Genomic DNA, 17,397 nt, shown 5'->3' on the forward strand with positions numbered 1-17,397 from the left:
AAGCTTCATTATTGATGGGGCGGCAACAATGGGATAGTCTATCCAGTGTTCTTTATAGATCAGTGGCCAGAGGTCGGAAACTGGGTCTAGATTTTGCTAACAGAGTTGCCCAGTTAGGGGCTCGTCATCACTTTTGTCGTCACGTTGTAGTTCGTTTGTAGTCCATGTGGCCTTTCATGTCCAACAGTTTTAATGTGAACTTACACTCTTAAAACTAATGTGTTGAAAACTTGCGTTGTTTTAACACATCTCTGTCTCCAGATAGGGACAACACATTAGTTTTAAGAGTGTAGGAATTTGCCGTTTTTGTCACTTCAAAGCTGCATATCTTTCTTTCACAAGCGTCTTACACTATATTTTAAGCAAATACAGTTGTTTCTTTAGCCTTAGTGAGTGTATGTTTTAACCTTTGTTGTGGCATCCGTGTTTGTCACACATTCCGACGGCAAAGCACATGAACACTTGCTGTCGGAAAAACAAAGTAGATGGGGGCGGTCCTTGTCATTCCGAAGTGCCCTGAATGCACCATTATTATGCGTGGGCCTTCAGATGCAGTAAGTATTTAAGTATAAGTTTTTGATTCCGTGAGGGAAATTTGGTCTCTGCATTTAACTGTTGCATTTAACTCTGCATTAAAACTCTGCATTTGCTGTTGCATTTAACCCAATCGTGGGGTTAGTGAAACACAAACAGCACACACACAGTGAGGTGAAGCACACACTAATCCCGGCGCAGTGCGCTGCCTGCTACAATGGCGGCGCTCGGGGAGCAGTGAGGGGTTAGGTGCCTTGCTCAAGGGCACTTTAGCCGCGGCCCACTGGTCGGGGCTCGAACCGTCAACCCTCCGGTTGCAAGTCCAGAGCGCTAACCAGTGGGCCATGGCCGCCCAATAGGTAGGTAGGTGTGTGATTTCCAAAACCATGGGGGGAGAACCGACTGCACTTTGGTTAGCTTCCTACAAATGCAAATTAAGTTGCTTTGCTGTTGCTTAGAATGTTAGATTCTTGCGATCGATGTCTTCAGACAATAAAAAGTAATTTGGAAGGGAAATAGAAGAGAAGAGTTGCCGCCTGCGTTGGCCGTGATTGCCCTTTGAAAATCAGAGGTTCACAGGCTACTGTGGCCTTGGTCAGTGGCGCCGCCAACCGTAATCGTGTACGCACTGTGCATAGGCCTACAATTTTTCAACGCTTTATTCATGAAATCATTCAATATTACAACAATAAAAATAGCTTGTGTAGGCTACTGTCTTAATTGAAACATGCTTTGCGCACAAATGATAGCCTAGGGCAAAGAGAATGGACATCTCGACATAAGGATGCATTAGAAGATGATTGGTGTAAATTGTGTCACACGACGTGAATCAGTTCTGGCGCTTATAAACGCAACGTTCCATTCAGTCATAAATCATTCAAGCTTAGTGCTCGTCATGAGAAGAAAACAGCAGCTTAATATTTTTCATGTGTTTAACAATAGGCGCACTGTTAGCAGTTATGCCGAAGGCAGTGAGATTATTGCAGGGCTGCCAAGTCGCACGCATTGGCCGTGAGACACACACATTCGATTAGTTTCACACGCAAGAGCTGCTGCTCTGTAAAGGTATTTCTGTCCCACCCAAATTTGCTGAACTACTTGGGAAGTAGCCTATTCATCACATGTATTACACGAAAGAGCTTTTTCTCAGCTCAGGTTAATTGTTGTGGTAAACGGTTCTCTAATTACAGTGCATGAAAATGCACTGTTCTGTTATCCGAAGTATTCTTCTTCTTATTACAGTGCATGCAAATGCACTGTATTGTTATTCCACAGGCTTCTTCCGACTTATTACAGTGCATGAAAATGCACTGTTATCCGAAGTCTTCTTCTTCTTCTTCCCACCAAATTGCTGCGTCTAATTCAGCTTTAACCGTTTAAGTAGAAACGTGTAACGTAGGTCTTGAAAAGGACACGTGGGGAATGTATTTTTCACTTTTGTAAACTTTATACTTTGAGATATTAATAAAAAACTAGAAAATGCAATTTCAGGGATACCATTGCATGTAAATGCAAAAAAGCTGCTGTGTATAACATTATATTACTTACAGTATGATTATTCAGATTACATAGTCTTACAGTATTCTTGAAAACCACTTACTTGGTTAGATGTTAGCTTAGAGTATATGACAGTCAGTAAAAATAAATTGTCAATTCAATATTGATCAACATTCTTTGTTTTAATACAGCAGAATAATACTCAGAATACACTAATGAACACTTACCAATGTAAGCTTGAAGTAAAAATCACAGTTGTGTATATTATATATACAGAACTTGATAATGCAAATCATATCCTAAGACAGATCTATTTATCAGTGGCAACTCTGAACTGGCAGCAACAGCTAGGCCTCAGTTAATGGTATTAGGTCAAATTTGATGGTAATCAAATATGATATATACACTGAAGAATAAAAGAGTCAGCCCTTCAGATTATCAGTTTTAGACAGAACTTAGGTTAGAATCTTTTTTTTCACACAGCACAGCTCAGGTCTAAAAAGAGAGGTCTAACAGCACAGCTATGTTTCACAGATGTTACAGCACAGGTATGATTAAAGGTATGAATGGTTGACATATGATTCACAGGTATACATGTTCTATATAGTTAGTGAGTATAGTCCTCACACAACAATATATTTTCTCAGTGTAGATCTCAGATAAGTCTCAGTATGGTTAAATGGTATGTGCAGATATGTTGAGATATGGTCACATGTTTGTAAGAATGTATGTTAGTAGGTATGTTGCTAGCAACATTGTCAGAGATGTATGGTTGACAGGTGTGCACACAGACAGGCACACACGTAATGTCATACACGGTCATCACCACTGGTCTGGTCTGGTCTGGAACCTAAAAGGCAAAAGCAAACAAGATTAACAGTTATACCAAAACGAGGAATGTCTGCAATTGTACAATTGTTCAATACAACTAAGGTATTTAAGTGAAGTTGTTACATTACATTAGGCTGACACATTATAACCTAACGACTAACATGGTAAACAGTTTAAGCTTTTTAAACAATTCTCTCAACAATTCTAGGACAATTTAAAAAAAAAAGGTAGGCCTACAGTACAATTGTTGCACCATCAAGCTACTGGTAGTTAAATACTAGCCTATAATATTAAATTGCAAACAAAGCAGAATTCTGTGTTTTATTGTTTTCAGTTTTAGTATAGGTGATAGCTAATCATATTTTTTTTAAATATAAAACGTAAACAGCTTAGAAAACTTTGCAGGCAAAGGGTCTGTTGTTGCTGTTGATAATCATATGAGTAAGGACGGATCATTCTGATACTAGTATCTTGATAACCAACTGCTATAACTTAAACAGCTTGCTAGGTCTGTCAGCCACATTTTTTCCTACAGATTACAATGTACTACAACTGGAAAGTTTGATTCACGTGCCAGGCTACACTTTAATTTATAGACCAGAACAATGCAGAAATGAGTAGGCCAAGTAAACATTGTAGCCTATGTTGACAACACAAACATTATAGCTCAACTTCTGTTGTGTGTTTTAACAAGACTTTAGTCGTATTGTCCATTTCCTAGCAGTAGCCTTTTCATGGCTTTCATACGGTCCCTTTCCACAGGAGTATTAATAAAGCACCAATGCATTCATAATCTAGGTGCTTGATTGTCTGTTGAAAGGGACCTGATGAAACCCATCAATAGACGAACTATAGTATACCGTGATAGTGTTTACTTATTGTAGATTACGTAAGAATCAGGAGTGTAGAATGAAACGAGCCTGGCCTATTTGATACACAAACAAGCGGTGTACAACGTTAAACATTTGTTAAAATAAAAACAGGAGCATATATTTGTTAACTTTAACTAAAATGTGAACAGTAGAAGCTATAACATTATGACCATCAACAAGTAACGTTAGCTAACGTTATTCATGCCATGAATGAAACCCATGATGGGTTTCATCAGGTCCCTTCACACAGCCGCCCTAGGCTATAATCAAGCACCACGAAGTCTGCATTCATAATCTATTCTAGGGAAAGTGACCTGATGTTGAATAGAACCAGAGCCTAGTATCTGTAGGCCTACTTCTCTGGTTTACGTTAACGTTCTAGTTAAAACGCTCCTGGTAGGTAGGCCTAATGAACAAATGTAACGTTAGTGCATTACGTTTTTGTTAGCTATCGAAACCTACAGCTAATCGGTCACTGTAACAGTGATGTAGTACTCGAGTCCGGTCTCGGACTCGAGTCCGGTCTCGAGACCGATTTCTGCTTTCTCGGACTCGACTCGGACTTGTTCCTTCAAAGACTCGGTCTTGACTCGGTCTCGGACCACAGTGGGAGGAGAAGGACTCGTAATTTCAGACCGAGTCCTCGAGACCAACGCATTTTTTATGTTCATATCAAAAAAATGTTTATGTTCATGTCAAAAAATCAAAATGAAATTTCACGGCGGCCGTCTTTGCCCCTTGTTGGCCTTGGTGCCCCCTTCTTTCAATATTCTGCTTTGCGTCCGTTTAATAGCGATTTTTATTTAGCCTATAGCCTGTCAAAATAATCTTAGCATCACAGCGCAAACTAATTCAGTTTTACACAGTGGAGAAAATGACAGCGCATGGCAAGACAGAAAGTGCGTCCAAATTCACCCATTCTTCTCAGTTGAAATACTCGCAATCGCTAAGCCTACTCATCACACAGGCACATGTATCACATCACATGAAAGAACTTTTTCTCAGCTTTTAAACAATGTTAGCCGCTAATTGCTGTGGTGAACGGTTCGCGTTCGCGAACGGTTCGCGACAAACCATATATCAGAATAAACAGCAGACCTTACCGAACACAAAGGTGTAAAGCAGTCCCCTGTACAGTAAGCCGTTCCAGAGTATTCCGGTTAAATTAAAAATGTAATCTGCAGCAAGGTCTACATTCATGTCTCCAACTTTGGTCTTTAGGTTTCAAAATGTGTTTAAATCGTTCTTCATGATTTCATAACAGGCCAAATACAAAATAAATGTTACAAATATTGCCTAGATATAGGTAAATATTAAAATCAGAGGATATACAGCTGAGTAAGAGTTTGTGAAAGGAGTCTTAATGATCAACAAATGCTAAGCATGCATCAAGGTTGCATCAGTTTCTTAAAGCTGAGCTGTGCTTAAATTGTTCAATACATGATTCCATAACAGGCCAAATATAAAATAAATATAAATATTAAATATAGCCTAGACATCTAAATATTAGATGATCAGATGATTTTCTATGTAATATGTCATGTTTCATGTTTTTGTAATGTCTCATACAGTGATTCAGGTCTACTGCTGTGAATAGGCTAAATACAACTTTGATTATTTTTATAGCCTACTACTGTATAGTTAACTTTGGCCTTGGTGCCCTGACATGTGGCCTTTGTGCCCCCCACCAAATATGCCCAACTGAAGGCCAAGTGGCCTTGCCCCTAAAATGGTGAAATTCCAAGCCTGGGCCTAACTGTTGATTATTAATTGGGATGATATTAAATCATATGAAAACTGACATGTTTTTATGGTCTTGGTCTCGACTCGGTCTCGACTCCTAAAGGACTCGGTCTCGACTCGGACTTGCTTCCTCAAAGACTCGGTCTTGACTCGGACTCGACTGTATTTGAAAACCAACGGACTCGGTCTCGACTCGGTCTCGACCCTTCAAAGACTCGGTCTTGACTCGGACTCGGCATAGGCGGTCTCGTCCCCATCACTACACTGTAAAGTTGACGACATATTAACGTTGATTAACAGTGGGTTTCCTTACATAATACATATCAACGTAGCAAGGTGCTAACGTCAACTATTTCACTAACGTTAACGTTACCTAACGTTATAACGTTAGTTTAGTTATTTGTGACCCATCATTTCATACACGCTTACATTACATAATGTTTGACGACATAAATGACTCAAATACCAAGAACCGGAACACTTACCTTGTCTGTAATTAGAGAAATGTGCCTCTGAAGAAGAGTTTTATGAGCAAATCAAGTGACCCAGGCACAGCAGGCGAAGACGTTCAGAAGATTCACAGCTCCAGGGCCAGCGGTAGCTCACGTTCAACTGTTGATTGCTTTCAGCTGGAGGTCACGTCATAATGCTAAAAGTTGCCGCCATGGCGGTCAATGTTAAGTCAATGGGAATTTATTGGTCTTTTATCGTAAATATCTCAAAAAGTATAAAGTTCACAAATGTGAAAAATACATTGGACAAATCTCCGTTACAAGACCTTTGTAGGAGTGTTTGAATGACGTAAAACGGTTGAGTGGTTTTAGAGCCTTTGAACGTCAAAGTTGGTCGGAAGAAGAATAATGATGAAACGGCAAATTCCTACACTCTTAAAACTAATGTGTTGTCCCTATCTGGAGACAGAGATGTGTTAAAACAACGCAAGTTTTCAACACATTAGTTTTAAGAGTGTAAGTTCACATTAAAACTGTTGGACATGAAAGGCCACATGGACTACAAACGAACTACAACGTGACGACAAAAGTGATGACGAGCGTTCATGGGCTTCGGAAAAAACTTTTTCCGAGTGAAAACATCATCATTCCGCGAGATGGGCTATGAGACATACGTCAGCCATTTCAACTGTCAGTTGTTATCAACTATGACTCTTGCCAACTGTTTCCAAATAAAAGTTTGTTTGGCATTTGATGTTAATATACAGTATGTTTATATTTTCATGCACTGGTAATTTCCTCGAAATTACATTTTCTAGTTATTCTTCCCACCAAATTTCTGCGTCTAATTCAGCTTCAACCGTTTAACGTAGAAACTTCGTTCAAACTTTGTAACGTAGGTCTTGAAAAGGAGACTTGAGGAATGTATTTTTCACTTTTGTAAACTTTATACTTTTTGAGATATTAATAAAAAACAAGCTTATTTTTCCCCATAGACTTTGTATGGGGACTGTCAAAGTCAAAGTCAGCTTTATTGTCAATTTCTTCACATGTTCCAGACATACAAAGAGATCGAAATTACGTTTCTCACTATCCCACGGTGAAGACAAGACATATTTTACCAATTTAAGTCCACAGACAAACATAACATTCAAGTAAACAAAAAAAGTAAGTAAATAAGAGGGCACATATAATAATGAAAAAAATAAGAGCAGCAAAATTTGGTTGAAATTGTGCATAGACAGTCAATAAAATACTAGTGCAAAGTCAGGCCAATAAAAGGCTTGTGTAGTTCTGTTTGACCTAAGTAAGAAAGAAAGTGACATAGTGGTGCAAGTTATCTAAGAGCAGCAGATGTGTTGTGTTTTCAGGACAACAACAACAAGTTGTAAAGTGTACAAGTGTGCAAGTGTGCAAGTGGAGTAGTGCACGCGGCCATTGTGGGTCCAATGTCCAGGATGTTATGTAGCTGAGGGTGGAGGGGGGAGAGGAGGGAGAGAGTTCAGCATCCTTACAGCTTGGTGTATGAAGCTGTTGGTGAGTCTGGTAGTGCGGGAGCGCAGGCTTCTGTACCTCTTCCCAGAGGGCAGTAGATCGAACAGATTGTGAGCGGGGTGACTTGCATCACTCACAATTTTGGTCGCCTTGCGGGTGAGGTGGGTGGTGTAAATGTCCTTCAGGGAGGGGAGTGAAGCACCAATAATCCTTCCAGCTGTGTTCACTATGCGCTGCAGGGCTTTCCTGTTGTATTCAGTGCAGCTTCCGCCCCACACAGCGATACAGCTGGAGAGGATGCTCTCAATGGTGCCTCGGTAGAATGTGGTCATGATGGCTGGTGGAGCACTTGCTCGCCTGAGTTTCCGCAGGAAGTACAGGCGGCGCTGAGCTCTCTTCGCCAGTGATGCAGTGTTGGTGGTCCAGGAGAGGTCTTCGCTGATGTGCACCCCCAGGAATTTGGTGCTGCTCGCTCTCTCCACCACAGCACCGTCAATGGTCAGTGGCAGGTGTTGGGTGTGACCTCTCCGGAAGTCAACAACAATCTCTTTGGTCTTGCTGACGTTCAGCAGGAGGTTGTTGTCCCTGCACCACGTGGTCAGATGGTCGACCTCCAACCTGTATTGGGTCTCGTCGCCCTTGGTGATGAGACCCACCAGAGTTGTGTCGTCAGCAAATTTCACTATGTGACTGTTGCTGTAGGTTGCAGTGCAGTCATGTGTCAGCAGGGTGAAGAGCAGCGGACTGAGCACGCAGCCTTGGGGGGCCCCTGTGCTCAGTGTGATGCTGCTTGAGGTATTGTTGCCAACACGTACTACTTGAGGCCTCTGACAGAGGAAGTCCAGTAGCCAGTTGCAGAGGTAGGTACTGAGTCCCAGTTTGTCAAGTTTGCTGATGAGTTGTTGTGGTATTATGGTGTTGAATGCAGAACTGAAGTCTATAAACAGCAATCTCACATATGACTATGACATCATAATGGGCTAATTAACTTGATTTGCACCTGTATCAACTTCCAGCTGCTCAACTAGGTCCCATCAAAAAGCTAGTTAAACTGATTGCACCTGTATCAACTGCTTTCTGCTCAATTAGGCCAACTCTCTCTGTGTATCTCCATTCTACAAGGGTATAATTCACATTCCATCCAACTTTCTATCCATTCATCCTCTTCAAACCATTCACTCATCTACCCAGCATCAACATCCATTAAACAATCTGCCTATCAACATCTATTCAACTTTCTGTCTATCAACATCCATTACACTATCCACATTTAACTTTTAAACTATATACTCTGTCTCAGGCTTTAAACATACAATCTGGCTCTACAGATCCTGTTCAACTATTTCCTCTGCCCACAACTGTTTCAAAATAAATGTCCTCACTACAATAATTCACTATTAAATAATTTAACTATTTAAACTACTCAACTATTTAACTGTTCAGCCATTTCAACTGTCAGTTGTTATCAACTATGACTTCTGCCAACTGTTATCAAATAAAAGTTTGTTTTGCATTTTATGTTAATATACAGTATGTTTATATTTTCATGCACTGGTAATTTCCTCGAAATTACATTTTCTAGTTTAATCATATTTTCGGCGCCCGTCTCCCTACCCATTCACCTTGGTGGAATACTTCGTGAACTTTCCCTCAACACATGACAAACCATATATCAGAATAAACAGCAGACCTTACCGAACACAAAGGTGTAAAGCATTCCCCTGTACAGTTAGCCATTCCATATTAATCCGGTTTTAAATTTGCAGCAATGTCTATATGCATGTCTCCAACTTTGGGGTTCACAATGTGTTTAAATTGTTCAATAGGCCTACATGATTTTATAACAGGTCAAATACAAAATAAATGTTACAAATATCGCCTATCTGTAAGCATTACAATCAGAGGATATACATATAGGGCAGACAGACGCTCATGAGTTCATGCTTTGTTTTATCGCTGAATTTTAGGATAGCCTATTATGGCAACCGATTGCATTCCGAGCTACAGTCAACTCTAGCAGGCATTAAATGACTGGAGACTTTGTGAATTTAAAGATTGACATAATGTGCTGTCTCTGCTATTGCTGCTTTTGATCAGTTAGATTTATTTGCAATCTCCTGTGGTGGGCTGGACATAGCATCGAAATGCCCGCCCAGATTCCCCTTTCTGCCTTGACCCATTCACACTGGTGCCTGAACGAAAAAACTCGGCAAAATGTCTAGGGGGCTTGGTAGTAAATTTGGCGAGACACTTTGTCCCGCCGTTCCGCCTCGGTCTATGTGAAAGGGACAGTCGTTCCACGATTCTGGTACATAAAATCGCGCCGATTTTGGCAGTGTGAAAAGGCCTTATCTATCTATCTATCTTTCTCTCTATCTCTATCTATCGCTCTCTCTTTATCTTTAATAAAATGAAATAAAATGAAATAAAATACAGCAATGTGGGAATGAGCACCAATGTGAATACAGAAAGAACAGTAATACAATAAATAAATAGGATTACATTACATTTGGCTGACGCATTTTTAACCAAAGCGACTAACAACATGGTAAACAGTTTAGGATGATACATGTGGTGTGTGTGTGTGTGTGTGTGTGTGTGTGCACGCGCACATGCTCTGTCTCAACCTTCTCTGCCCGACAGTGACCACATATTCTTTGTTCTCTTGGCAACCAGGTTTTTCTGTGCTCACCTTCTCTCTCTATCTCTCTCTCTCTCTTTCTCCATTCTCCATTCTCCTCATCCCACTTTCTCCCACCCTTCCTCCCTCTCTCTCTCTCTCTCTCCCTCTCTCCCTTCCTCCTCCCTCTCTCTCCCCCTGCCTCCCAAGCTGCACATAGAGAAGCTGAAGGGAGAGATGCTGGGGGTGGTGATCGTGGAGTCTGGTTGGGGTTCCATCCTGCCCACGGTGATCCTGGCCTGCATGCTGAACAGTGGACCGGCCGCCCGCTCGGGGAGGCTCAGCGTCGGAGACCAGATCATGGCCGTCAACGACACCAGCCTGGTGGGACTGCCCCTCGCCACCTGCCAGAGCATTATCAAGGTACACCACACACACACACACACACACACACACACACACACACACATACACAGACATACATACACATACACATACACACACATACATACTGTACACACACACACATACACACATAGACACGCACACATACACATAGTACACATACACACAGGCACACGCACAGTCGCACGCACACGCACATATATATACACACAGACATGGGCAGTATTTTACAGTTTTTGCCTATTGCTTACATACTTTTTGCAGAATTTGACTCATTATGTCAAAACTCTACACACAGCCAAATAAGACATAGCACTTGGAGATAAACAACTCACAACTATGTGAAAATGAAACACTTCCATCAAATCTTAACAATCTGATGTGCTTTATACAAAACACTGCAATATATCTGTATTGCAATTTTCTTAGACAGTCTTTTCTGAAACTCAAGAATAGAAATGCTCCAGTAATAAGCTTACAGTTGTTGTCGTTTTTTTACGATTGCAGTGTTAGTCAAGCCCCTCTGCTTCAGTAGAGAGTTTATTTTCTTTTGCTGGACTGATTTTTCTAGACTTTAAATTTGTCTATGTTCTCTGACCTGTGAAATATTTCAGTGCTATGGTAACTTGACAAGATACCTCAAACAAGGACATTTCCAATTTTGCACATTTTAATTAAGAAAGGATTGATAATGTCATAATAATTGGCTTCTAATTGGCTTTACTATTTGGATGGTTTTTTTACTTTTTTTTATTTACATTGATAGAGGTTGTGCACACACCAGTTTCAGGTGTATACAAACTTATTTATTTGTGATGAAATGCTACCTAGCTTAAATTTCTAAATAAGTCATCCATTTGGATTGTTTGTCTTTGAATTATTGTCACTGATTCATAGTGGGCAATCTATTACGCCAACTGGCTGGGAAGTGCAACAGTTTTGGAGTCGGCATTCCTGTTGCTGTAAAACAGTACATCTCTAAACTCAAACAGTAGACTAACAGTCAATAAAAGTGGACTGTCAGAGCAGATACTAAAAGTCATGCCGAGTGTCCTGTTCGCTCTTAAACTTTCCATCACATTTGGTGCCTCTGCCTAGCCACATAGCCTGGCTAACGCCAGACCTCATCTCATTGAGTTTGGGTCTGGGAACTACACATTCATTTTCTCGTATTTGTGACATGGTTTACGAATGCTCAGAGCCATTTATTGGGTGCTACGAATGTCTATCAAATGGGTCTATACGTAGCTCATAACCGCTTCAGTGTGTCATCATCGTCTTGCTGTCCCCCCTCCGTTCTGTGATTGGTTCCTTTGTTGAGGTGAAAATCGGGTCCATGGAATCCATCCAATCGTAAATGTGTTAGAGTTATGTACTTCAAAGAACATTTTGAGCGATCACATGGCCTACGTTCAGTGTTGCAATATTATCAGAAGGCCCTATGTGCAATTGGCTTTTGAGCAGGATCTTACAAGAACATTTCAAAATGAATGGAAAGACACAGTGATGATGAGATTTTGCACTCAGCTGTAGCCTAGGCCTGATAGTGGTGAGTCTGTTATAGCCTATTTGCTTGTATTGTAGCCTATTTAACGCTGTGTGCTAGTCTATTAAACACTATAGGCTATGACCACTATGTCCTTGCACTATTTCCCCCCATGATCATATTGTTTCAGTTATCCAAAAGGCTCGAAGGATGCTCTATATTATATGGCAATTTTGGAAAAATAACTAATAAAAGTGAGGTGAGGTGCCCCCACCAAACCCACATACAAACACACACACACACACACATACACACGTAGACTAAATGAAATTGAATGAAACTGAAACCAAGAAGAATTTGTTTGTATATTTTTCGAGTAATGACTTCGTGTGTGTGTGTGTGTGTGTGTGTGTGTGTGTGTTTGTGCGCGTGTGTGCATGTGTGTGTGTGTCTGTGCGTGTGTGCGTGAGCGCGTGCATGCATATGTGTGTGTGTGTGCCAGGGCCTGAAGAACCAGGTGCAGGTGAAACTGAGTGTGGTGAGCTGCCCTCCCGTTACTACAGTCCTCATCAAGCGGCCCGACCTCCAGTACCAGCTGGGCTTCAGCGTGCAGAACGGCATAGTAAGTGCAGCTGCTAACACACACACACACACACATACACACACACACACAGACACACACACACAAGCTAACACTCTCATGAAGCGGCCCGACCTCCGGTACCAGCTGGGCTTCAGCATGCTCATACTGAGTACTGAGTGCAGCTGCTAACACACACACACACACACACACACACTCTCTCTCTCTCTCTCTCTCTCTCTCTCTCTCTCTCTCTCTCTCTCTCTCTCTCTCCCTCTCTCTCTCTCTTTCTGTCTATCTCTCTCACTCACACACACACAAATTGAAACACATACTCTCTGTAAGAAAAACACAAGGGTGTTCATAGAAAAAACGATGTTTTTTCGGTTAATGCAGCTTCAATCTTTATTCCAGTAAAAAGCATTCACGAAGCATGTGAAAAACATACTCCAGGCACAGACCTTGTTGACTGAACCTCGAGCTTCTCAAACTCTTGTCATATAGTCCCTCCCACACTTTAAATGTAAATGAAGTAGGCTTCTTTGGCCATCTTTTGTGGTTCTGTATGATAATTAAATCTCCCCCTTTCCTGGGATGGTTCTCAGTGCCCTACCTCCATAGACAGACATGTGGAGTCGAGTCACATGACTTGGACTCGAGTCAGACTTGAGTCATGATTTGAATGACTTCAGACTCAACTTGATAACTTGTATGTGTGTGTGTGTGTGTGTGTGTGTTCCAGATATGCAGTCTGATGCGGGGGGGCATTGCGGAGCGTGGGGGCGTTCGTGTGGGACACCGCATCATCGAGATCAACGGGCAGAGTGTGGTGGCTATGGCCCATGAGAAGATTGTCCACGCCCTGTCTGTGTCTGTCGGAGAGGTACACACACACACACACACACACACACACACGCAAACACACACACATACACACACACACTCTCTCACAAACAGACACACACTCTCACACACACAAACACACACGCATACACACACACACACACGCAAACACACACACATACACACACACACTCTCTCACAAACAGACACACACTCTCACACACACAAACACACACGCATACACACACACACAAACACACACGCATACACACACACACACACGCAAACACATACACATACAGACCAGGGCTTGAAAACGAAATTATTTTTCAAACGTTCCGTTCCGAACGGTTTAGGTAGGCCTATGTTTAACGTTTTCGTTCTTGCATGCGTTCCGCCACCAACATATCGGTCCTGAACCGGTTCGGAACGCAAAATATCGTTCGTTCTTAAAGTTCCGGCAGTGTTTGGCGGGCCTATCAAGTCTATTTTTGTGGACTTTACCTTAGAATAGACATACTCATTATTTCCTCTTGATTTAGCCTATATCGTAGCTATGCCCAAAAATAATAAATCACAGGCGGCATCCAAAAACATTCAGATGGGCTATCCATCCCATAGCCTACAGACTTACTATAGGCCTAACCTATGCCTATAAATAATTTCTTATCAAAAATATTTCTGGATACGTGCTAAACTCCTCCTGGTTGTAGCCTAAGTTTTATCCATATGGAGATCTTCAAAGGCTTGCGCTATAATTCCAACCCTGTTTATAAACGAACCTGTCTGTTGCTGACAAGGCCTATCTCAAATTTCCTGTTTAACTCTTCTACATAGAATAGGCTATAATTGCGCAAACATTTAAAATCCCGACTTTAAAACGACAAAGCGTGGACAGGCAAAATAGGCTATTACGCATAGGCTACAAACAATTTCCAAATCAGTTTCAGTAGCCTACGCTACGAGCTGGCCTAAGATCCGAAGTGGCAGACGGATAGGTTACATTACAACAGTAAGACAAAATATACACATTTGGACCAAAGGTCCATTTATTCGTTTTTTGTTTTTTTTTCAAACTGCAGAAATCAAATTATTAGGCTGTTCGCCTACAGTAGTTGGCTACATAGCGGATTGTTATCTCACATTAAAGGGAAACTTGGCAGGATTTCCCCCTCTGCTGGAGAAATTGTGCATTATGCTATTTCAAACTGTGGAAAAAGGTAATGATAAAGCACATGGATTTGTTTACAAGCTAGCAAAACGGTTAGCATAAGTTCGGTAGACAATGTGGATGTTACAAGGTAAGAAACACGATTTAAAACAAGTTTCTTGTTTCTCACTTCTCTTTCCGGGACGGTAGTCTCAATGTTGCAAGGTTGGTTTTCCGCCTGGGGACGCTAGGGGCAGCGGGAAAAGTCACCATTTTCACCGGAACAGGTCATTTAACCATCCAAATGATTTCTAAACGGGTTTATTACGTTGAAATAGTTGCCAAGTTCCCCTTTAACAGTGTAGATGCGGGCTTGTTTTTCGCACAACCGGAAATAGTCTCCCTGACATAGGATATGCTTTTGCGAAATTTTATAAAATATATAGAGAACGAAAAAAAACCGTTATTAACCGGTTTTGTGGATTTCAGAATAACGTTTCTGTTCCGGAACAGTTGAAGACCATTTTGTTTTCGTTTCCGTTTCCGCTCCTAGTAAAATTCCGTAAAATTCCGTTCGTTTTCGGTTTTCGTTTTCGTTCATTGAACCGGTTCGGAGCCCTGATACAGACACACACTCTCACAAACAGACACACACTCTCACACACACAAACACACACGCATACACACACACACACAAACACAAACGCATACACACACATACACACACACACACCTTTCTGTATGTAGAGAGGCCATCTCCCTCTCTATCTCTTTTCTCCATCTCTCTCTCTCTCTTTCTCTACCTGTCTCTGTCACTCTCTCTCTTTCCCTCTACAGATTAACATGAAGACCATGCCAGCGGTCATGTTCCGCCTGCTCACCGGACAGGAGACGCCCGTCTACATCTGACTCCTGACAATGCTCCGCTGGGGTTGGACCACTGAGAGCCCCTCCCACCTCTTGCCATGACAACGCTGATTGGGCCCTCGCCTCACCGGCATCTGTGATTGGGGCCTTCCCCTCACCGTGATCTGTGATTGGACCTTCCCCTCACCGTGATCTGTGATTGGGCCTTCCCTCGCCGTGATCTGTGATCGGGCGTTCCCCTCACCGTGATCTGTGATTGGACCTTCCCCTCACCGTGATCTGTGATTGGACCTTCCCTCGCCGTGATCTGTGATTGGGCGTTCCCGTCACCGTGATCTGTGATTGAACCCTCCCCTCACCGTGATCTGTGATTGGCTAGGGTGTGTTAGTGCCAGGTCAGGTTGTCAGTGCCCAGTCAGTAGTTAGCTGGAAGAGACTGCAGCCCCACATCCAGTATCCCCCACAGGCATCAGAGAGCCGTCCCGCATGTGCAGCATGCTTGCTCGCCTGACCACAGCAAAGCGACCACACACTTCATCATCATTATTTTTTTAACAAGCAGGGACGCAGGTGGAAATGTTTATTTTTCAACGAGAACGAGGCTATGATGTAAATAATGACTTGGGTGGGTTAAGTCCACTGATGACTCCACTAGTATTTGTGGTTTGGATAGGATATTGATCTATGCAGTGTGTGTGTGTGTGTGTGTGTGAACCGGACAAATGTGAGAAGCTGCAGAAGTCCAAAGAGAGTGTGAGGGTGTCCGGAGCTCAGTGTGTCATGTCATTACGTTAGAAACACACCAACTCACTGAGCAGGATGACTGCAATGGGAGTCATACTAACACAACAGTCCCTGTTGTGATAGCATGGGTTCCAGGAAAATGGCAATACATAATGAACTAGAGTGTTTGACTGTGTGTGTGTATGTGTGTATACTGTATGTGTGTGTGTCTTGTATATGCCATGTAACTGCATGAAAATGATGACTGTGTCTGATGGTCCACACATCATCTAGTTAACTTTTCCCACTTCTATGGTCTGGGTGAAGGCTGGGTTGGTGTGTGAGAGCGACTGGAGACTGAGCACCAGGGATGGACTGGCCATCTAGCATAACGGGCGTTTTCCCGGTGGGCCGACGCACATTGGTACCGATTGTATAATTTAATTCGTTTGGCCAATGATCAGCCCAAAGCAAGGGTAGTCAGTGGCCCAGTGGTTCCTTTTCAACACTGACACTAGGCTGATCCAATACAGGCTCTTGTCGGGCCCCACGCTTAGTGCCAAAATTCTGTGAGCACAAAATCGATAAACCAAGTACAAATTGCGGCCGGTGGCAAAAATAACACCAGTGTAGTAGCCTCAGCAGTACCTGATATTGCAAGTAGCCTATGTCAGCAACAAGTTGAAGTTGAAGGAGGTAGGCTATAAGCCTACTACAGAGCAGAGGGACAGTGAGCAGCTGGAGGAGAGTGTAGTTGAGGCTACTCTGTAACTTCATGATTTACAAAAACTCACATGAATGGAGCAGGTCTGTGCCACATGCCATGATGACAGTGATGATAACGATGACTAATACATTTCGGTAATATAATGGTAATAACATAAAGAGAAACGCTGAGATCAAAATAAAAAGTATAGCAGTATAAGTTTGTTAATGATTTGCTAACCCAGATCAAAGCAATGTTGATTGTCGGTCAGATTGCTCGGTTTCCAGCCAATGACCCAAAGTCAAAGGTCAGTCAACGTAAAGATGGGCTGAAAACGTGAACTCATATGCAAAAGCCAAAGCTTGTGAAGTTAAATGAGTTCATGTAGCTATGCTCTACTGTACTCAAATGTAGGTAGTATACAGGAAACAGGAAATGTTTTATTCCACCAATGTAGGTAGTATACAGGAAGAAGGAAACATTTAATTCCAGTAATGTGTGGAAATATTAAATAGATTACGGTTAGACCAACCACAATCTATGGGTAATTTAGCTCTTTAGTTTGGGAACGTGTGCACATCCAAATTAAGGTGC

At 42.0% G+C, this 17,397-nt stretch overlaps 1 protein-coding gene across 1 annotated transcript in view; it reads left to right on the forward strand.

Moving 5' to 3' along the window:
- apba2a (amyloid beta (A4) precursor protein-binding, family A, member 2a) overlaps window positions 1–16,280 on the forward strand; it is a 29,375-nt gene extending 13,095 nt beyond the window's left edge. The window contains exons 8-11 of the mRNA XM_042110552.1: window positions 10,254–10,466; window positions 12,437–12,556; window positions 13,257–13,397; window positions 15,345–16,280. Of these exons, the coding sequence (XP_041966486.1) occupies window positions 10,254–10,466; window positions 12,437–12,556; window positions 13,257–13,397; window positions 15,345–15,416 (546 nt within the window). The 3' untranslated portion in view covers window positions 15,417–16,280. The remainder of the gene's footprint in view (window positions 1–10,253; window positions 10,467–12,436; window positions 12,557–13,256; window positions 13,398–15,344) is intronic.
- The last annotated feature ends 1,117 nt before the right edge of the window (window positions 16,281–17,397 follow it).

Source organism: Alosa sapidissima, chromosome 11 (genome assembly GCF_018492685.1).
Source record: "Alosa sapidissima isolate fAloSap1 chromosome 11, fAloSap1.pri, whole genome shotgun sequence".
Lineage (NCBI taxonomy): Eukaryota > Metazoa > Chordata > Actinopteri > Clupeiformes > Clupeidae > Alosa > Alosa sapidissima.